Here is a 22,020-nt window from a genome sequence, read left to right on the forward strand (position 1 = left end):
CTGTGATCCCTGGGGGTTGCCTGTGGTATTCGGAGGTCCTGTGAATTCTGAGAGCCCTCGGGGAAGCTGGGCCTGAGGCTGGGCAAGGGGGCAGCAGGGGCGGGGGCTGTGACAAGCTCAAGGCTGTCTCGGCCCCAGCTCCAGCCATCCCAGTCGTGGAAGGTGGGGCAAGGTGCCCCCTGCACCCAAAGATGACATGAGGCCACTTCCAAGAGGGGAGGGTTTATTGGGAGTAACTGATCCAGGGTCCTCAGTGCGGTGCTGTCCCTCCCCTCGGGGGCAGGGCAGTCCAGTGTGTGCGCCCTGGGCGCTGGGATCAAGGGGGACCCAGGAGGGTCGCAGGCATAGCAGCAGGCAGAGAGGGAATGAGCCACCCCCACAGGGCTCGCCCCCAGCCCAGCCCCAGGGGACCCTCTCGAGGTCCTCAGGCATCCACAGCCGAGCTGGGAGGGTCCGGGGGCGGGCAGCGCCGGTGCCGGAGAATTGACTTCTCCTCCTCCTGAGGGGACAGGAGTGTCACACACACATATCAACATGTATCACAGAGCCCGGGATGCTGGTGCACGCCGCTCGGCATGCATCAGCCGTGTCACCCCACCTTGGGGAGGGCCTGGGCCACTCGCTCTCACCATCTCAGAGGCGGTGCTGGGGCTGGCGCCCTCAGGAGAGCCCCCTTCGTCCCGCGAGCAGTCAGGCCCTGCGTCTTCCTCATACTCTGTCAGGCAATCCGACTCCTCTCCTGGAATCAGGGAGCAAGGTGAGGTGTGGGGCCAGGGGCCCACCAATCCCAGGCCCAGCCCCACCCTCCTAGGAGTGACCTGGGCCCCTCACCATCAGCACAGCCGTCGGAAACGTAGCTCGTGGGGGGCTCAATCCGGGACACGATCTCTGCCAAGTCGGTGAAGCCAGAGCTGGGGAAGGCCAGCACCTGTGGAGTGCAGGTTTAAGTGAAGGTCTCGGGGACTCTGTGGGATCCTGGAGCATCAGGGCCTGTGGTGTTTTGGGGGCCCGAAGATCCTAGGGGGAGTTCTCTGGTCTGAGGGTCTCAGCTAAATCCAAGGAGGTCTGTGGTCACCTGAGACGGGTTGGGGTAATCTAGTTTTAAGAGTGGCCCCACTGGGGTAGGTCACGGGCTTACATCCGCACGGCGGCTCTCATTGAGGTCAGCAGACCGCCGGTCCGTGAGCATCTTCTCAATGATGTCGCCCCTGCTCCAGCCCCCAAACACAGCCTTCCCGTACTGGTAGCCCACATCCTGCAGGAGGCAAGAAGGCTGAGGCCATGCCCGCAAACCCCACTCCCCTAACGTTCTTCTCTGCCTCCCCTTCTCTCCTCAGCTCTGTTCTGTTGACCTTTCCTTGGCCTCTCAACAGCCTGATGCTCTGGGGGAGCTGGCATTTGAGACTAAACCTATCTCAGGGCCAGCCATAGGTCGCACACTTGTCCCCACGCTTCTCATCCTGTGCCCCTGTCAGACATTACCAATCGTCTCATCCTGTGCCTGTCAGACATTACCAATCAATCTCTCTACGTTCTTTCCCACTCAGCCCTGTGCAGTGTGCCAAGTACCAAATGGCCGGAGATGATGTTGTGTAAGCTTATTTCAAGGTCTGCAAAAATGCAATACGTCTGTAGATATCACCATCTCCCGTGCCCGTGACAGATGTCACCAATCCATCACGGCACGCTTTCCTAGTGAGCCCAGAAAGGGGGTCAGACTTTTTTACTCAGGGCTCTGGTCAGCAGCTCCCAGTCAATTTCAGCTAGCATGGGCTAGGACATATTTTTCAGGTCAGTGGCAGGTGACATATGCACTGCTCCACACCTCTCCCATGCTTGTGGCAAACGTTACAAACTGACCAATGTTCTCATTCCCACCGATGCAGAAAATGGCTTTAGAAATCGCTAGACAGTGCTTCAGGCAGTGCAGCTGGCACATAACGGGAATCTTAGTTCTTACACGGCACATGCACAGCCACATTCCCTTGCCACACACACTGCAGACATCACAAATCAATTACCGTTCTGTTCCTCACAGATCCCATCTGGGAACGGAGCCCTAGAATCCTTCCCCTCATGTTGCTCTGGGCTCTAAGTAGTAAAGCTCTGTCAGCCCACCATACAGGCACCATGCCGCTCCCACCCGCTCACATAGATCTGGTCGAACTTCCCGAAGTCCATGGTCTTGAAGCAGTCGATGGGCGGGCGCAGGTACTCGCAGTAGGAGCTGGACTTAACAACCTCCAGCTGCCGCACGCAGGACACGTAGGCCAGGCGAGACTGGATCTCAGCCATGTCTGGAACCTTGATCTTGTCTGTCCAGGGGTTTAGCCGCTTCCACAGCAGCCACCAGCCAGACAGGCTGTCCCCGTAGGTACTGAGGTCCGTCTCATCCTGGCTCCCCACGTCGATGGCGATGACCGTCTTGGCACCCATGCTGCGGGCGATGTCCGCTGTGGGGCCGGGGGCGGTCAGCAGGTGGCTCCCCACCAGAGCCCAGGGCAGGGAAGCTCAACCCAGTCCCACAAATACCATCATGCAAAAGGTCACACACGAAAACCATGCAAACAACAAGCCGGTATGCAAAGGGCATGGGCATTGATGCCCGTGACATTGAGGACGTAGGATCAGACGGTGGAGCTTTTAGGTCTGGGGAAGTGGGGCCAGAGGGCTGGAGAAGATGGAGATACAGACAACGTCGCTGGGGAGGAAACACAAAGTCAGACACGTCGGGGGGGGGGCAGAGGTGTGGAGGGAGTGATAAGGAGAGACAGGGTGGTGAGGACACCAGGAAACGGAGAGGCAGGAAGATACAGTCACAGAGGCTGGAAGACCAAGGGGCAAGAAAACAGACACGGAGACGCGTGGACGTCAAACCACAAGGGAGAGACATGCAGACATGCAGAGACAGCAACAGAGATTTTCTGGGCAGAGATATCAGAGATTCGGAAGGAGAGAGGATCTGGGGGGAGATCTGGGGCTGAGACGGGGACAGAGAACAATGAACAGGAACAAGGAGGTTCAGAGAAACAGGACAGAGGGGTGAAGGGCGGGTGATGGCCCGGTGAGGAGGCCGGTGTGTCTGTGGGTCTGTGTTTCCATGTCCGTGTGTCCCACTGAGCGTCCCCGAGTGGGTCTGGGAGGGCCTGGGGGGATGGGGACAGGGTCCTGCAGCCAGGAAAGAGACCTGAGTCTCCATCAGACTTTGCCTGAGCCCCTCACGAGCTTGTTTGTGTGTCTCAGAACACGTGGCCACGTCTGTGCGCCTGCACAAGCCTGCACACGCCTGCCACCCGTGTGTGTCTCCTGTGTGAGTGTGTGTGTGTGAGCACGCACACCTCAGCGTGTGTCGACGTCTCTGTGCACCCACCTGGACGGCCCTCGCAAGTCTCCTAGCGCCTGTGCACCTACGGATCTGTGCACACCTGCTCACGTGCGTGTGGCTGTTAGGCTGTGCGTCTGTGCAGAGCACCGATGGCGGGGGTTTGCCAACGTTTCCCGTAAGGGGCCACAGAGAAAACAACTCTAGCTCTGCAGCCACATGGTCTCCGTCACAACCGCGCGCGACTCTGCCACGGCGGCACGGGAGCGGCCACGAGACGGAGTGTGAACGACTGGGCGTGGCTGTGTGATTTCATTTGTGAAATCAGGCCGGGGGGCCGGATTCACTGTCGTCTGCTGACCCCCCCCAACTCGGCCTGCGGGCCCCGGGAGTGCGCGTGTCCCTAGCCCACGCGTCTGTTCGTATGCGCTCGCTTCGGGGTATGTGAGACGTCGAACCGCACAGCCGGCCGCCTGCCATCGGCGTGGGTGAGGTCAGCAGGTAAGCGCGAGAGCTTCACTCGGTCGCACGGGTGCCCGCCATCTGTGCGTGTGCGCTCGTGTGTGTCTGCGGCAGCGTGGAGGGATGGGCGTGCGAGGGCATGGCCTCCCGGGCGCCTGTTTGTGTGCCTGCACGTGGGCCCACCTGCTCACGCGTGTGCTGCGCGCGCTTCTGCGTGGGAGCGAGGGGGCAGCCACTTGCCTGGCAGGTTGTTGATGTAGCCGCCGTCCATGAGGAGGTGCCCGTCCTTCGGGTCGCACAGCGGGGGCAGGTAGCCCGACAGCGTCATGCTGGCGCGTACGTATCGCCACAGGGAGCCTGCCCGGCGGGACACACAGACACAGACACGCACAGACACGCTCAGACACGCTCGGAGGCCCGGCCAGCCCGGTGGGCTCGCTGACCTGGCACGTTGTTGACGTAGCACCCATCCACCAGCAGGTGCCCGTCCTTGGGGTCGCAGAGTGGGGGCAGGTAGGGACAGTAGGAGGCGCTGGCCCGGACGTAACGCCACACGCAGCCTGCGGGGACGGCGGTGAGGGGGTGAGGGGCCTGACTAGCCTTCCAGCCCCCCACCCCTGAGGACAGACATACCTGGGGCCTCCGGGGCATTAGTGGGTGGTGGTTAGTGCTCGGCCCTCAGGCCAGGGTGGACGGTCACTCATGTTAACAACGTCCCAGATGCTCAGCTGCCCTCCCTGCACCCCCTCCCGACACGGCCACAGAGATTGTCGTGGGGCCGGCTGGGGGCACCCACCATCTTTGTGGACGCGCATGGCTGAGGCGGTGATGTCCGTGGTCACGTTGAAGTACGGCAGCCACAGGTCCTGTGGGGACAGGGACCAGGGTGGCAGAGGAGTGGGGGCTCCCGCAGAGAGCAGCAGGGGCAGGGCAGGCAAGGGAGGAGGGCACACCTCGATCTGCTTGTCCTGGAAGACGCGGTGAATGCCGCGGTTGAAGGCCGACCCGGTGAACATGGAGGTGACGGGGTACGTGAGGTCCAGCACCGGCTCCACCACCGAAGTCATGTTCTAGGGGCAAGGAGGCCAGTGAGGGTCAAACGGGAGTCGCGCGGGGTCACTAACAAGGGGGTCACAGAGGGCCCTGATTGGCTCCAGCTGGGGGCCAGGTCACTAACCAGGAGGTCACAAAGTCCTGGAGGAATCCGCTATTGGGGTCCAAGTGGGGTTCACAAATTAAGTCAGGAAAAGGGCAGAAAGGGCTCAGGAACCCTTTGGGGTCAGGTTTCAGGGTGCTCCTCCTGCGGTGGGTGGGGGTGGGCCTGTCCCCCACCCCTCCTTCCCCCCTCCCCTCCTTCCTCCCCCCTCCCCTCCCCCAACACACACCTTGGCCCACTCCCGGGCCCGCTGCTTAGTGCGGCTGGCGCTTCGCTCCTCAGCGTACAGGGCACCGATGAAGGAGCCGATGGATGTGCCGCCCACCAGGTCGACGGGGACCCCTGCCTCCTCCAATGCCTTCAGCACGCCGATGTGTGAGCAGCCCCTGCAAAGGGGAGAAAACCCAGGGACTCCCTGGAGATCTCCCACCCCCGCCCCCCCAACCAAGGACTCCCCTTCTCCCATCTCCCCAGGCAACCAGCAAGCGCCAGCCCTATCCCTATGGGAGGGCTCCCAGGGAACAAACCCCACCCTTCAGGACAAGCCCCACCCCTCACCTGGCGCCGCCCCCGCCCAGCACCAGGGCGATGGTGTTGCCTGTGAGCACCCGCGCCAGGCGGGAAAAGTCACTGTGCCGGTCCGCGCGCCTCGAGAAAACCTTCTCATAGAGCTCGTGCTGGGATGCAGGGGGCGGGGGGCGCGGGGCAGAGAGAGGCGACGCATGAGGGTGGGGTGTAGGAGGCGTTACCTGGGCCTCCGCGGCACCGCTCCGCCCCCACAGCCCCTAGGCCCCGCCCCTAGGGTGCTCCACCGCCCCCTCCCGCCTCCCGCGGGGCCCCTCTCCAAGTGCAGCCCTCACCAACTTGGCTGGGCTGCGGCGAGAGAAGAGGCGGCGTGGACAGCGCAGATGCAAGTGCCCCGAGCACCAGCTCCGCATGTTGAGCCACTCGACGGTGCGCGTGGGGCCCGCGCCCTCCTCCCGGTGCAGCAGCACCAGCTGCTTGAGGGCGCGCACCGCCGTGTTCTCCAGCATCTGCTCCAGCTGTGGGGTAGCGGAGGATGGAAGTCACTGATCGTGGGTCATTTCCTCCCCGCCCCCCCCCCCCCGGCTGAGCTTGGGTCCCCGCTCGCCTAGCCCCACGGTGAGGGTGTGCGGGGCCCGGCGCAGGCACGGGAGGGCGGGGTCACTGTGTGCGTGCGGTCTCCGGACCTGGCCAAGAGTGGGCTCCTGGTCACCCAGGCCCACGATGAGGATGCAGTCGGCCTGGCGTAGGCAGCGCACAGTCCAGGGTGTCAGCGACGCGTCAGTCTGGTACAGCACTATGCGGTGGGCATCCTCCTGCTGGGCCAGCCACCCTGACAGCCGGAACTCTTGGATGCTGGGACAGGGGTTGGGGGTGAGCCATCCTGGGGGCTGGTCAGGGGTCCCACACCTCCCGGAAACCATGCAGCTCCATTCCGGGTTGGAGGGTTGGAGGGAGTCTTACACCCCTGCATCCGCGCCCTCCAGGGGCGATTCAATCCACGGGCTCCCATTGACCGGAGGATGGGGCGCATGCTCCTTGGTTCACAGCCCAGAACTCAACCAGAATTGAAAGAATTCTGGGCTTCAAGTCCATCCCCACGTCCTCAAACCCCAAACGCATACCTATCCAGGGCAGAAGCCCCTAGGCGGGCCCGGATGATGTCACTGTTGAGGAGAAGCGTTGGACCTGGGGACGGGTGAGGATGAAGTTAGGAATCCAGGCCAAGAGAGAGGGGTGCAGGGTTGCGGGGAGTGGTGGTGGTGGGGGGGCAGGGAGGCTCTCCTATAAGAGAATACCCCCCCCCACTCCCAGGTCCACCCCACCCTCACTGGCCAACGCTCCGCCTACGTGCGCCCCGCCCACGCGCGCCCCGCCCCGCCGAATGGCCACGCCCCTTTCCCCGACTGACCAATCGCTTGCAGAGCATGCTGCAGCTCCAGGGTGAAGGCCACCATGGGCACCTCGGCGCACACTGGCAGGACCGCCACGGTTGCCAAGTTGCTGGCTGGGTTGGTAAGTTCCGAGTGAGGGGGGACGCCGAGTCCCGAGCCTGCTGAGTCCCGAGTAAAGATTTGTTGTGCAATCGTGTCCGGAAGGTACACCTGTCTCCTCCTCCTCCTCCTCAGAAATCCCGGCCCCTCATCCCCTAGCTGAGGCCTGGTGAAGCCACAGCAAAGGTACCGGCTTCGGTGCTGGTCCCTCAGCCTCACCCCGTCCCCCGTCTTGATAAGACCTGCCCGTGTGAACTTCGATTTGGGGCCTAATCTCCTCAACAGGATCCATCACATAACTCTACATTATGTGTCTGCATGGACGGATCCGTGCCCCCACCCCATTCTGGCCTTGGTGCCTCTGTCCACTGAAGGGACTTAAACGCAAAACTAGGCAGAAACATCCACTTGCTTCTCAGTTTCTCCACGAACCTCCTACACCAAGCCACGAACCCCTCTCTCTTGCCTGGACCTCTCACTGCCTCCTCCCCTCCAGATGCTTCCCCAGTCTGAATAAGCTTAAATGCCCCTCCCAGGCTCCAGGCCCCGGCCTCCATTTCTCCCGCTCGCTCCCTTTCATCCGTGAAGCGTGAAGCGGCCCAAAGCCCCCAAATCCTGTGTGGGTCTTCCTAGTTCCCCTCCAAGCCCTATCTCATTTGTCAAGTCTCAGCTCATCGTCCTCAGAAAGGCTGCCCTCCCTCCACTAGTCACATATTCCATCAAGACCTTTTGTTTTCTTCGCTGTGTGTATCAGCTTGTGACATCAGGCCTTTTCTTTGTGTTTTTCAAATACCTCGCTTGTGGGGCGCCTGGTTGGCTCAGTCAGTTAAGCGTCGGCTGTGGCTCAGGTCATGATCTCCCGGTTGGTGAGTTTGAGCCCCGCATCGGGCTCTGTGCTGACAGCTCAGAGCCTGGAGCCTGCCTCGGACTCTGTCTCTCTCTCTTTCTGCCCCTACCCTGCTCAAACTCTGTCTCTCTCTAAATTAATTAATTAAATTAATTTAATTAAATAAACATTAAAATACCTCGCTTGTCGAGCTGTAAGCCCTTTTAGAAGCTTTGTCTGCCTATGCACTCTCCCCACTCCCGTGCCCAGCACAGTGCCTAGGACGTTAGGTGCTCCCTGGAAAACTTTTCTGTATTTCATCAACAGAGAGACTCTCAGGGGTCTGATATCTTGACGTTTCTGCCCCTGCGATTTCCCCAGAATTGTGACAAGGGTGGACGGATGGCCTGATGGAAGTGAATGGGCATTTGTATACATGGGCCAAGACAGGGGAAAAAATGTCAGGAAAGACCCTGGGCGTGGGGGCGGTTCTTAGCCAAGGGTCACCACTGCCCATCCCCCATCCAGGCATCAAGGCCGAAGGGGCCTAAGAAGACCCTGGGGATAAAGAAGGGCAGGCGTAGAGGTTGCTGGGCTGATCCAGGGTGGGCTTGCCCTCACAGAGAATCTCAGCCCCATCCATACTCCCACATGCCTGTTACCCGACTCCATTCCCCGAAGGACCCTAACTCAAGGAACCACACCTCCCAGCAAACGCTGGAACAGAGAACCACACCTTCCAGCTTGCCCGTCACTTCAGAAGCCACTCCCCAACAAGACCCTTGACCCCACCCCCCCACCCCGACGGACTTCATTTCCCAGCATACTCCTTTAAGGACTCCCTCTACAGTGGGCTCAAGATGTGGTCCCTAGCCCGCCCCGTAGGCCCGGACACCCACAACCCAGCTTGCCACTAAAGACTCTGCCCTTCAGCACTGCCGACACTTCAGATTCCATTAAAAGCATGGCCGGGGGTCTAGGTCTCCGTTTCCGGCCTGCCCAGGAACCCGAACTCCATCCCCCTCCCCGCCCCCACAGCAGGCACCGGAAATCCATCAGATCCCCCCCCCCCCTCCCCGCTTCAAGCCCCACCCAGAGCGTGGTTTCTACTCCCGACTCCATCTCCCAGCATGCCCAGGGCTTAGGGCTCCCTCTCCCGGCGTGTTCTAGTCTTACGACTACATCCCCCAGCACTCCCGGGGCTGCCGGCTCTCACCCGGGAAGGGTCCTTGCAGCTGCTGCAAATTCCCCAAAATTTTCTGGCTTAGCAGGTGGATGAGGCGGGTTACGACCTGGGCGTGGGAAACCGGCGTTCCAGTGAGACGAGAGGGGCAACTTTTCCCTCCTCCTACTCGGTTGCCTGCGTACCCCTTACCCGGGCCCCGCCCCCAAAGAGCCCTGCTCTTACTAGGGGGGGTTTCCACCTCCTCCCTAGGGTTCTATCCCCCTCCCCCATTAGGCCCTGCCCCCTCGGGCCCTCCCCTCCATTAAGGAGACCAGCCCGCACAGCACCCAGCAGCACCTGCGGGTAACGACGTTTGATGTGGCCCAGGGTGCCCTCGGGGAGTTTGGCCAGCTCCGTGTCGCGCACCGCGTGCACCGTCGTGGCACGAGGCTGTCGTGTCAGCGCCTCCACCTGGGAGACCGCGTGCGTGACCAGGGCTGCTTGAGCCGGGAGGTCCCGGGTAGGAAAGGGGAAGCCGACCGTGGGTGCAGAGAGGAGGCGGTCCGGCCCTACCCCGACGGTCCCCCGATATGGGATGGAAGATCACAGGCCCCACGACTCATTAGAACGTCGGGGAGAGGGACCCATGCGGCAGGGGTCGGCCGGGGGTGGGGGGGTTGTCTCCTCTTCTGATAGAAGTCTGGGGAGGAGACCCATGAAGACTCCCCACCCCAAGAAGTCGCCCCCTCCTCCCGCCCACGGAAGGGAGCCGCCATCACCGTCCCATCAGACTACCTGGAACGCCGTGTTTGTTGGGAGGAGGTGGGGGGGGGGGGCTTACAGAGTTTGGAGGGCGGTGGGTGGGCGCTTACCACGCCAATGAGGTCGCCGCGGCCGTACTCGCCCACCAGCTCCTTCTTGCCGCTGCCGCGCTGGATGACGCTGCGCAGCCGCCCATTGAGCACGATGTAGGTGCAGTCGGAGCGGTCGCCCTGCCTGGGGTGGGGAGCGGGTGAGACGGGGTGGGGGCTGCCACGGGGTGGGGCTGCGTCCTAGGCAAGGCCTGAGCTGCACCTGTACAAAGCGCGTCCCGCCTCCACCGCCGTCCAGTCGATGGCAAAGTCCATCTGGCGCACGAAGGGCGACATCCTCGCGGCCACCGTGTGCGCGGCGCTCAGCACCACACTGGGCTGTGCACGCATGATCCTACAGGGGACAGTGGGGGGTGCGTGAGCCGGGGGAGGGGAGCTGGAAGGGAATGTCCTTGGGAAGTGGAGAGGGCCCGTGATGGCCTGGTGGTGGGAGCAGAAGGGCTCAAAGCTGTCCCGGGAGGGGCGCCTGGGTGGCGCAGTCGGTTAAGCGTCCGACTTCAGCCAGGTCACGATCTCGCGGTCTGTGAGTTCGAGCCCCGCGTCAGGCTCTGGGCTGATGGCTCAGAGCCTGGAGCCTGTTTCCGATTCTGTGTCTCCTTCTCTCTCTGCCCCTCCCCCGTTCATGCTCTGTCTCTCTCTGTCCCAAAAATAAATAAACGTTGAAAAAAAAATTAAAAAAAAAAAAAAAAAAAAGCTGTCCCGGGAAAGGCACCGGGCATGGGGGCGGGGGGGGGGGGGCTCTGCCCCAGCACAATGGGGTCAAGTCGGGCCCTCCAAGTGCCACTCCCACCCCAACACTGGGGGGGCCTCCTGCCGTACTCATAGAAGTCAGACTTAGAGATCCTCAGGAAGGTGCAGTCTCGCTGGGCTCTCAGTGTGAAGATAAGGGGCTCCCCGGTGAGCACCGCCAGCTGACCCACCAGCTCTCCGGGTTGTGCCACGAACAGGCACACGTCCTCTGCCTTGTCGATCATGCGCTGATACACGTGCAGGCAGCCCCACAGCACAAAGTGCAGGCTCACGTCCTGGGGGGGGGCAGAGGCAGAGATGGGCACGGGGGCAACACTCCCACCCTCAACTCAGCTCAGTGCACCCCGAGGAAAAGCTAAGGAAGGAAAAGTTAAAGGAGGGAGGAAATGCTCTGCAGCGCTCTGAAGTGCACAACATACCTAATTTCCATTGGGCACCCACGGTAGCCATTAGTAACGGATTAACAAAATCTGAGACCAGATTAAGGCCCATAAATTCTTTTTTGAAGATTTTTTTTAAAAAGTTTACTTATTTTGAGAGCGAGAGCGTGCACAATCAGGGAAGAGGCAGAGAGAGTGGGAAAGAGAATCCCAAGCAGGTTCCTTGGTGTCAGCACGGAGCTCAATACCCACAGACCATGAGACCATGAGATCATGACCTGAGCTGAAATCAAGAGTCGGGCTCTTAACTGACTGAGCCACCCAGGCACCCATGAGATTTTTTTTTTTTTAAGTAATCTCTATGCCCAACACGGGGTTCAACTCATGATCCTGAGATCAAGAGTCCCATGCTCAACCGACTGAGCCAGCCAGGTGCCCCAAGCTCCATAAATTCTCTCCAACATAGCCAGCAAGAGGCTGCAAGGGCTATGGAGGGGTGCGGCATGGCTGAGCTTAAACCCTCTGAGTTTACGCAGGGCAACTAGTTAGCCCATGGAAGAATAAATTTGGACCCTTACCTCACACCATATAGAAATGGATCAAAAAAGACATGGAGGTAAAAGGTAAAACTGTAAAACTCATAGAAGCAAATATAGGGCTCAGTCTTTGTGACTCTGAATTTGGTGAGGAATCCTTAGATATGACACCAAAAATATGAGCAACAACACAAACTTGATAAGTTGGACTTAATCAAAATGAAAAACTCTGAGTTTCAAAGGACACTGATTCAAGAAACTGAAAGGACAACCCAGAGACTGGGAGAAAATACTTGCAAATCCCATATCTGCTAAGGGTCTTGTATCTGGAATACATAAAGAATTCTTACAACTCAACAACAAAAAGACAAATGACTCAATTTTAAAAAATGGTCAAAGTCTCAGAATAGACGCTTCCCCAAAGAAGGTAGACAAATGGCCAATAAGCACATGAGAAGATGATCAAAATCATCGATCACTAGGGAAATTCAAATCAAAACCATGAGGGGCACCTGGGTGGCTCAGTTGGTTGACTGTCTGATTCTTGATTCCAGCTCAGGTCATGATCCTGGAGTCGTGGGATCAGGTCCCGCATTGGGCTCTGATCTAAGCATGGAGCCTGCTTGAGACGCTCTCTCCCTCTGCCCGTCTCCCAGTCGTTCGTGCATGCATTCTCTCTCAACACAAAAAACACAACCACGAGACGCTACTGCACGCACTGGGATGACTAGAATCAAAATGTGTTAGAGAGGATGCAGAGAAACTACAACTGTCACCCACTGCTGGTGGGAAGGTAAAAACAGCAGTCGCTTTGGAAAACAGTCTGGCAAAAGTTAAAAGCAGTCTACGGGGCGCCTGGGGTGGCTCAGTCGGTTAAGCGTCCGACTCTTGATTTCGGCTCAGGTCATGATCTCACAGTCCGTGAGTTTGAGCACCGTGTGGGGCTCTGAGCTGACAGCCTGCCCAGGGTTCTCCCTCTCTGCCCCCACCCTGTTTGTGTGCTCTCAAAATAAATAAATAAATTTTAAAAAGAAAGTCATTAAAACATTTGATAGTGTTGATGGTTGCACAACTCTGTGAATGTCCTAAAAACCACAGACTTCTCTTTAAATGCATGAATTGCATAGTATGTGAATTACATGTCAAAAAAACTATCCCCATACATATACATACTTTGCTCCCAGTTCCCTTGTTCCACTGCATCTCTGTTGACCTCCTTTTGTCTCCTAGAGGTCAAATATCCTATTTCCACCACAGGACATTTGCACAAGCTTTCCCTCTGCCTAGAAAGCTCTTTTCTGCCCCTTGCCCATAATTAATTCCTCCCCCTCCTTCCTCCTTAGCTGGAGGTTGCTTCCTCAGAGGTGCTACCCTGCCTAAGCCAGATTTTGTAAAGGGAAAAACATCTTTTATGTGTATGCACTAAGCACACGATTTTATAAGAACTGGTGTAATTCTTTTGAACGCAAGGTCTGTCAGAACTGTGGGTTTTCCCAAGGGCAGGGAGGGGCCTTACTGGTATCTCCTGCTTCTGCAGTCCCAGGACACACACACACCTGCTGGAACCCTCTAAGAGAATTTCCAGATTCGGTTTGGGATATGAATGGGGGTTGCTAAATTAATCTGCCATTTTGTCATCAGATTGGGAAGCAAGTCTCTTCACTGCAGGACTTCTCAGAGCCTTGAATATGCTAATAGAGCTTCCACAAAGGGATTAAATAGCCAACATTCCAGAAACCTGTTTGAGCACAGATCCCTTGTTTGTAAGTAATACAGGTGTTCCAAGAAGCACACTTTGGGCAATACCTGTGTAAAGCAGAGTTTCATAACCTCGGGACTGGATAAATCTGCTGGGGGGTGGGGGGGGACTGTCCTGTGCATTCTTGCATGTCTGGCCTTCACCCACTAGATGCCAGTAGCACCCTCCCAAGTCAATAAAAAATGTCGCAACACTGACAAATGTCCCCTGGGGGGTAAAAATGCCCCCATTTGCAAACCAGTGGTATGAATTTCTGGAGGGAGAGAGACACAGCAGATTAACATCCCTGACAAAGTTCTGAAGAGCCCCCCCCCCCCCCCCACCAGGAGCCTCGCATGGTTGTAGACCAGTCTGGTCCATTAGCAGGCCAGCTGGGACTGGGTTGAGCCCCCTCGTCTCGCAGATAAGCAGCGCCCAGGGGCCCCCCACAAGAGCTGCGGTGTGACCACACTTCCTCAGCCCCAGATTGCGAAAGCCGCACCCAATTTCCTCTGTAGAAAGGAGCCCGGCCTTGCAATGAGCAGCTCGAGGCATCTGCTCAACCAACAGGTCAAGTGATAGAACAGTATCTCAGCCGGTAGCAGGTGGGCCACCCCCAAATCCACACCCCCCTCCCCAAGCCTGGGGCCCCCCTGGCCCTCCCCTGAAGTGGGGTTGCAGTCTCAGTGCCTGAGTCCTGTCACCCCCCCACCATCTCCCCATGAGCTGCTCCGCCCCCTCCCCTGGGCCTGTCACCCGTGAACACCTCAGGTTCGGAACTATTCTTTACCCCTCATGACAATTCTAGCAGGTAATTACCATTATCACCCCATTCTGTGGATGAGGAAGTGGAGAACTTTTCCGATGACATGCCCAAAGTCACAGAGGGAGTCAGGGCAGAGTCTGATTGCAACTCTGGCCCCCTCAGTCCAGAACCCTCCTCCTCCTCCTCCTCCTCCTCCTCCTCCTCCCGGCTTCTGGACTGTGAAATCATGACTAGGCCTCAGTTTCCCCACATGCACACCAGAGGGACTCCTGCGATACGCTTTCCTACACTTGCTGGGTGCTACCAGGAAGCACTGAAATCCAGCTCCAGGGGCTGGTTCACGGCCTCTGGGTCCAGATTCTGATCCACACACACTTATCGCACACCCACCCCAGCAGGGGCCCAGGATGAGAGGCACACAGGATGTGAGCGCATACTGAGGAACGGAAAGGTCAGAAAATACAAGTCACAGGAGAGGCCGGGGCAGGTAAGAGAGATCTAGGGGTCGGGGGTCCTATGATAAAAGGTTCAAGGGTTGGAGAAGAAAGGTCGATAGGTCCAGAGGACATAGGGATCAGGGTCACAGCACCTAAGATCAGCGGCGGAAATCACATACTCGGGGATCTTCATACAGGGTCAAAGGGCAAGGATCAAGGGTCAGAAAGAGGTCTGGGGTCAGAGCTGCATCAGAGACCAGGAGTTAGCCTCACCTGGTCCCCCTGGCGGGCGATGACGGTGCCGGCTTTGGCATGATGGAGCAGGACCCGGCTGTTGAGGAGGGAGGGGTCCTGGAGGGAAAGCGGGGTTGAGATGGGCCTGTCCGGCCTCCGCCCACCCCGACCCTCCACCTCACGCGCCCCAGGGCCCCACGGCCGCCCACCTCGATCCGCATCAGTTTGGCCAGCTCCCGCTTGGCCGCCTCAAAGATGCTGCTTGTCTGGCGCCCCTGGTAGGGCCCGAAGGGGCAACCCCCCGTGGCCAACTCCTCCTCACAGAAGCTGTGCTCACAGGCACCCGCCGGCTGCTCCCGGGGCTCCTGAGTGGGGGTCTGCATGGGACAGGGCCTGTGACCTCCGTGCTCCCACCTGACCTCCTCCCGAGGACGCCACCGCGCACCAGGCTGGGGTCCCGGGAGGGCGCTGGGGCGAGGTGGGGGAGAGGGCAAGGCCTCACCCGAGCGGGAGCCGCCTGGGGCCCCCCCGAAGCCTCTTCCTGCAGGGACACGGAGATCCGGCCACGCTCATACGCCATGTCAAAGTCCGAGCGGGGGCCACCCTGCAAGCCTGCCGTGAGCGGGAGGCATTTTACAAAAACAACAAAGACGCGAGTGACCACACTTGACTTATGTGCGGAATCCCGTCTCCGTGCAGACAGGACTACTCCGTGACCACTCCCTGCCGCAGAATCCTTCTTAACCACCTCAGTGATTACCCGCCAAAAAGCCCCGCGAGTGCTGCCAGTATTCCCACTTCGCAGATGGGGAAAATCAAGACCGGGACCCCGACATTCAACCCAGAAGCCTGATGGCCTCCCCCGCTCCCCTCCGGCGCCCCAAACCTGAGATGTCCACTGGCAGGGAGATGCAGCGACTCAGCAGCGGGGCGGAGGGGGCCTCCAGGGAGGTGGGCTTCACCGGGTCCCCTGCGAGAGACACGTGTTCAGGCTCCGGCCCCTCAGAGCCACCACGCCCGAAGCTAGGATGATGCGGCAGGGAACTAGGAAAGCGATTCCGATGGCTCCCTGAGGCTAGGGAGCCCTAGGGGACCGGACAGGAGTCAGACCTGGGTACCCAGCTAAGGGGTCCCCGGGAGAGGGCTGGGGTCCTCTGGGATACCTGCAGGTCCAGGCAGCGGGGCCCCAGTGGGGTCAGGTGGCCGGCCGGGAGTCTCCCTTGGCTCCTCGGTGGCGGAGGCGCTGACCACCCGCTTGGAGCCACGCACGGGGCTGGTGCGGGCTGGGAGGCCAGGGCTGGGGAAGAGGCGCAGGGGCTGGATCTCCTGGGGACAGAGAGCACCCTGGTGGTACCACCCGGGAGGCACGCGTCCCACCCCCAGCCCCGTGTTCCCTGTGCTCCCGGCACAACTCACGTGGCTGAAGAGCTCATTGGTCAGACCCAGGTAGTTGTGGAGCGCCAGGAAGGTAACCCGCTGCAGCCTCACCATGATAATCTGCAGGGGCGTGGTCGGAGGGGGCGGGGCCGGGGAGAAAACCGGAGGTGAGACACTGCGGGACAAGAGCTGGATAACAGGAAGGCTGGGAGGAAGCATTTCGGGGCTGGAGTGGAGGGAAGGTCCAGGTCGGCTCAGCAGCGAGGGGCTGACCCGGGGCAGAGGGCCAGCCAGGGAGGAAGCCACAATCAGGTGGCAGAAGATGGGGGGGGAGCAGGTGTGGAGACAGCTGGAGGGAGGGGACAGGGCCCCCCTGGAGCTCTGCCTGCTCAGGGCCCATAGCACAGCTTGAGCACCTGTTGGCTGCTGAGTCCCAGCCCACAGGTGCCCGTGGCGGTCGGGTAGGCGGAGGGAGGCAGAGGGCCCGCTGACCTGCACCACCCGCACCAAGCTCTCGGGGTACTTGGTGAACACGGCAGAGAAGGCCTCCACTGGCAGCCGCAGCACCGTGGAGTCTCGGGCCGCCCGGGCGGACACAGTGCGCTGGGGGTGCTGGTGGCCCTGGGGGCGCGGGGGAACGAGGAGACTCAAAATCAGGGGCTCCCGCTCCCCCAGTCCTTCCCAACGCCAGTGCCTTGAGAACACTGGCGGCACCCGAGGGAACTACCGGCGATTGGCGTCCCTGAGACGACCCTCTCCGAACCAGCCCTCCGACTTTGTCCTCACAGCCAGCCTCCTCGCCCCCCAAGATCGACCACTCACGGTGATGACGTCCAGGATGCTCAGGAGGCTGTTGACACTGTCCCCAGGGACCACTTCCTTCACCACACACTCCTTCCCGTCCTGAGACACCGGGAGGGGAGTGGGGGGCTGACCACGGCTGTCCCCACCCTGCCAACAGGCGTTCCACCTCCTGACCACACCCCTGGCTCTCGACCTCACCACCCAGTGACCACTGACATCCCAATCCCGGCACCCACCAAATCTTTGACCGGCATCCGTTTCCTAGCCATCACTAACTGTGACTGCTGACGATGTAGACCACCCCGACAGCTTTGGGCATTCATTCCCAACTCCTGCCCGCACATCTCAGAAGACCACTACCCTGCTGACTGACAGCAATGCCCATCCCGATAACCAGTGCCCATTCCCCCTGCCCATCTCCCTCTGGTGCCCCCTCGGGTGGTCCACTCACAGGCCCCGGCAGACAGAGCTCCAGCAGCCCATCCTGCACCACATAGATACTGGCATCCGGCTGGCCTGGCCGGAAGACGTAGTCACCCTGGCTGAGCCGCTGGAAGACCATGTGTCGGCAGAGCTCCAGGAAGAGCGGCTTCTCGAAGTGGCCCAGCACCCTGTTGGATGGGGGAGGGAGGAGGGGGAGGAGGGATGCAGGAGGTCAGGTGAGCCCCCAGCTCTGCAGCCCCCCGCCTGCACCCCAACACTGACCGGACATTCTTGAGCATGTAGAGCACCTCGGAGGGCAGGTGGGAGTTAGCCAGGTCACCCTCCGTCAAGTCAGCTTCAAGCACCGCGGGCGGGGGCTCCTTCCGTTGCAGTGTCGGGGCCTCTTTTTGGATGCGCAGGATCCTGGTGGGAAGAGAAGGGTGCAGGGGGCGGGGAGGGAGGGGGCTCGGGCAGACCTGAGACTCCACACAGCCTTTCCCCCAGATCACAAAAGACAGGGATCAGCAAACCCTGGCCTCCTACCCACTTGTGTCAATAAAGTTTTATCGGCACACACGCAATTCACGTTCGTTTATGTTCGTTTACGTGTTACCTGCGGCTACTTCCGCTCAACAGCTAAGTTGAGTAACTGCAACGATCGTGTGACCTGTAAGGCCTAAAATGTTTACTGGTCTGATCCCTCACAAAATGAATTTGCTGATTACTCCTTCACTAACTGTAAGCTTCTGAGGTGGAACCTGTAGTTAGGCAGATCCCTGACGTAAGATACGGGCTGCCCCCCAAAATAGCATCTCTGTTCACCATGGGACCCTGAGACCATCTTTCTCAGCACAGACTAGGCCCTGACAAAATCTCTCTAATGCGAACAGATCTCTGGGGTGGCTTCCATCATATGAGGAGACCCCCGGTACAACTGTTTTGTTTTTTAATTTTTTTTTTTTAACGTTTATTTATCTTTGAGACAGAGAGAGAAGGAGCATGAACGGGGGAGGGTCAGAAAGAGAGGGAGACACAGAATCCGAAACAGGCTCCAGGCTCTGAGCGGTCAGCACAGAGCCCAACGCGGGGCTCGAACCCACGGACCGCGAGATCATGACCTGAGCCGAAGGCGGACGCTTAACCGACTGAGCCACCCAGTCACCCCCCGGTACAACTGTTTTGATCTTTGCAAAGATCCCTGAGCTAGCCCTTATGCCCAGGTATCAAGAACCCTGAGATGACGCCTTTGATGGTCACGACTCCTGAAATAGCTCTCATCATGAGGGGAGAGTACAGATACAGCTCCTCTGCTAACCACAGACCTGGGAGAACCCTTCCCGGCAAGGCACAGTTACTACTGAGATGATCCCTCCCCTGGTCACAAGACTCCTGACATAGACCCTTTAGTATGACCAGACCCCTGAATTAAACTCCATGATACAGAGAAATCCAGACATGGCTCCTTTTCTGATCAGAGAGATCTTGGGCTAGCCCGTACCCAGTTCTCAGAGAGCTGAGATAGCCCTCTGAAGGTCATGACATCAGTGTAGCTCCTTAAGGGTATGCACACACGGAGACCACCCCCGCGACATAAACACACACGAGATATAAACCCTCAACTGACCATAGAGAATCTAAAGCTACCCACTGCTTCTCAAGCCCTAAAAAGCTGTGTGATAACACAACTGTTGATCATGAACAGCCCTGGGATGACACCCTCAAAACAGACCTTCAGGTATATTCCATGATGTCAGGAGACCGACCTCAGAGCCAGCTTCCAACTTAGAAAGATCCCTGGGAGGGCCTTTCTCACAGACTCTGAGATAGCCCTTTGCTGATGACATGGGCCCCTGACATGCCCTCCTATGCCTCTTAAAGCAAGAAGATTCTTGAAATAACTCCTGGCGGTACAGAAATGCTTAAGACAGCCTCCTTAGTGTGGGAAGAACTCTAAGGCAGGTAACATAGAAAGATGCTTTTTGACGGAGAGAAATTGCAGAGATACCCCCAGAACGCAAAAGCTAGAGACAGCCCCTCCAGCAGGTCACAGAAACACCTGAGTGAACCCCAACGAATCACTTCTTGGGTGGGGAGACCCATGAACTAGCCCACACGGCAAACCAGGAGGCAGACCCCTACGTGTATTATAAAGTGTCTGAGATATGGGCTGGAGGTAATGGGCTCACGGACACCCCTGTGGTAGGGGAACATAGCTGAGAGAGCCCTCGGGGCACAGAGACACCACAGACAGCCTGTCTGGTGTGGGAGAGCTCTGAGATAGCCCCTCTGAGTCCGTGGGGTTCAAAGAACCCTTAGATAGGCCCTTTGCTGTGGGCTGATTACTCAAAAGGTCCCTGAGATGGTCCCCCAGCGCCAGGTACACCCAGTACAGCCTTACTTCTTGGCAATGTTGAGCATCTTAAGTTTCTTCTTCATGCGTGGCCGGGAAGTGGTGGAGACCGAAGCATCCACCAGGGAGGAAGTGGATTGTGATACCTAGGAGAATTAAGGATGGGGGATGGGTGAACTGCCAGTTCAGACCTAAGGGGAGAAGGGACCAGATCCAGAGACGCTTACTCAAGGAGGGCGGGCTTACTAAGAGGTGCAAGAGGGAAAGGGTAGAACCTCTGTGTGGTCGGCAAGGACCCCAGGAGGTCCTAGACTCACCTTCCGCATAATCTTCCGACCATAGAAAAGCACTTTGTCCCTCTTCCGGAATCGATACCTGGGACCATCCGGGGCTGGAGTCTCTGGGGATAAGTGGGGAGAGAAGCACTCTGAGCTCCGCGCAGACTCCACGCGACCAGAGATGAGGACCCTGCCTGGAGACTCCCGTAAGTCCCATCTCTACTGCCTCAGGACCCCGGACATTTCAGCTCCCTACGCCGCAGCCTCCCCGGAGGGGCCCTCCGGGTCCTCACTCTGCACTCGCAGTCTCCGCACCAGCAGGAGGATGAATACGGCAGTGACCAGCACCGCGACTCCAGCCCCAATCATCACGCCCAGCACCTGCGGGATGAAGGGCACTGGCTGCGCATCGCATATCCGGCCTGCCGAGCCCTCCACGGAGGCCGGGACGCCCCCGTCCCCATCCCACTCCGCCAAGTCCCCGGCCCCCGAGGAGGTCACAGACGGCCCGTGACTCGATGCCCCCATCTGCAGAATGGGCCGGCGCTGCTCCCTCCCCGGGGGCGCAACTCTTTTCCGGCGGCTCCGCGGCCCGCGGTGCACGCCGGGAAACGTAGTTCCGCCAGAACAGGCGTAACCAAGGTCTCACGGGACCGCGATGAGCGCTGAGCATTTCGGGAATTGTAGTTCCCGCAGCGCCACACCTCCCCAACCCTTACCATTCCGGTTTGCAGCGGAGCCTCCATCAGTTGCTTCAGACTGGGAGGCAGGTCTGGTAACCCTGAGTCCTAGGGAATACGAAGTAGAAGGAACCGGTGCAAGTCGTCGCTCTGGGCCCCCCTCTCCCCTGCCGCAAGCCCTGCTCCTTACCATGAGCCTTGCCCCTTTCGTACGGGCCACCTGGATGGCGTTGCTGGCCAGAGGACAGCTGGAGGGGCACTGAAGAGCAGAGAAGTGGTGCAGGTGGACCTCGAGTCCCGGGCTAGGGAGTGGGGGGGGGGGGTCCCTGGTTCCCCGCCTGGCTCCCGTCACCCATACGCTGGGCCGGCAGACGCCCCAGCGGTAGAGCCCCACCCTGGGGCTAAAGGGCAGCCTGCCAGACACCCAGTCAGCAGCCACTGCACGGGCGCCCAAGAGGACCGACTTCCTCCCGCAAGTGGCCCCTTCCTGGCTTCTTCCCTGCGGGATTGATCAATTCTGACCCAGCAGACGCTAGGCCGCACCCCCCTGCGAAGGCTGGATGGACCTTCCCAGGGAAACTGGGGTCTTCAAGCCATGGGGGTCGAGGAGACGACTGGCTTCTGACCTAAACCTACCCCTCCGGAAACCCACAGGCCGGGGCGCTGGGAGTGCTGCCGGCAAACTACCACACAAGGGGTCCTGGGGTGATGTCGAGGTCTCGGAAGGATCCCGAGATGCTCGGAGTGGGGCGGGGTCACAGGGTGTTCCTGGCTGATGTTGGAGCTTTACTGTCACGCATTAATAAAGTTATGGGGTCTCTGACAGTGTGGAGCATCACTGGAACTTTGGGAACGATGCTGGCACCATTACTGACACGAAACCAGGGATGCTGGAATTACCGGGGGTCACTGTAAAGTTGCCGAGATTCCCAGGAATACAGGACTGTTACTGGGGAAACTGGGAGCTGGATGGGCACGTCCCAGCGGTCGTTTGAGCTAGAGAACCGGCCTCGGGATGAACGCTGGAATATTGCTGGGGCTTTTCTGAGGGAATGAGAATGTTTCTGGCACGGCTGGAGTACTAACGGAAACTTGGGGGAGTCACTGGGCCCTTTAGAGACTACATGGAAAATTTACGGAGAACTAGGGCCCTTTCACCCTAGCGCACACCCAGCTACCCGCGTGGAAACACCTGCCGGGAACCGGGGGAGGAGGGGGATGGGAACATAAGAGAGCCTGGGACTACCAGAAATCGGAGGACAGATCCTAGGAAAACCAAGGTCTCGCTAACGATCCCGGAGGGGACGCGTCTGCGGGGGCGACGAAAACCCGGACTCACCCAGGGGGCCGCAGCCAGGCTCCACTCTGCGCCAACACCGGTAGCTTTCCGCCCGGCGCCGCAGGCGCGGCCCCTTTAAATCATTCACCACAGGGCGCCCCGCAGCC

The 22,020-nt window shown here is 59.2% G+C and overlaps 1 protein-coding gene across 5 annotated transcripts; it reads right to left on the minus strand.

The window, feature by feature from the left end:
* Positions 1 to 206: 206 nt before the first annotated feature.
* On the minus strand, positions 207 to 22,007 carry PNPLA6 (patatin like phospholipase domain containing 6). Of its 5 annotated transcripts, none has more exons than XM_047094633.1 (35): positions 21,914 to 22,007; positions 20,765 to 20,833; positions 20,614 to 20,682; positions 20,188 to 20,275; positions 19,934 to 20,016; positions 19,665 to 19,762; positions 17,549 to 17,689; positions 17,295 to 17,454; positions 16,862 to 16,942; positions 16,532 to 16,660; positions 16,079 to 16,159; positions 15,826 to 15,988; positions 15,549 to 15,632; positions 15,165 to 15,274; positions 14,872 to 15,039; positions 14,702 to 14,779; positions 10,641 to 10,846; positions 10,024 to 10,155; positions 9,822 to 9,945; positions 9,307 to 9,420; positions 9,001 to 9,076; positions 6,877 to 7,020; positions 6,590 to 6,653; positions 6,152 to 6,320; positions 5,801 to 5,983; positions 5,499 to 5,617; positions 5,170 to 5,326; positions 4,738 to 4,854; positions 4,581 to 4,650; positions 4,025 to 4,141; positions 2,152 to 2,453; positions 1,139 to 1,255; positions 832 to 928; positions 630 to 739; positions 207 to 499 (listed from the first exon to the last, which is right to left on the minus strand). In XM_047094633.1, exons 2-35 carry the CDS (start codon positions 20,765 to 20,767, stop codon positions 425 to 427), a joined length of 4,029 nt encoding a protein of 1,342 aa, XP_046950589.1. In that variant the 5' UTR covers positions 20,768 to 20,833; positions 21,914 to 22,007; the 3' UTR covers positions 207 to 424. The 5 variants fall into 5 exon arrangements, with proteins under 5 accessions (XP_046950589.1, XP_046950591.1, XP_046950590.1 ...); XM_047094635.1 differs by having other exon boundaries at positions 6,877 to 7,017; positions 21,914 to 22,006; XM_047094634.1 differs by lacking the exon at positions 21,914 to 22,007 and having other exon boundaries at positions 20,765 to 20,847.
* Between the last annotated feature and the right edge of the window lie 13 nt (positions 22,008 to 22,020).

This window comes from Lynx rufus, unplaced genomic scaffold, assembly GCF_022079265.1.
Source record: "Lynx rufus isolate CCGP_SWC_20201006 ecotype Redwood Valley unplaced genomic scaffold, mLynRuf1.p SCAF_4, whole genome shotgun sequence".
Lineage (NCBI taxonomy): Eukaryota > Metazoa > Chordata > Mammalia > Carnivora > Felidae > Lynx > Lynx rufus.

What these genes read in the sequence shown, in the direction of transcription:
- PNPLA6 (XM_047094631.1), bottom strand. Translation starts at nt 20,422, where the DNA reads ATGGGGGCATCGAGTCACGGGCCGTCTGTGACCTCCTCGGGGGCCGGG. An exon ending in TCTAAGTCTGACTTCTATGA is followed by an intron (nt 10,156 to 10,640) that starts GTACGGCAGGAG and finishes TGTCCCCTGTAG; the next exon opens with GATCATGCGTGCACAGCCCA. An exon ending in TCCAGGACAAGCAGATCGAG is followed by an intron (nt 4,651 to 4,737) that starts GTGTGCCCTCCT and finishes CTGTCCCCACAG; the next exon opens with GACCTGTGGCTGCCGTACTT.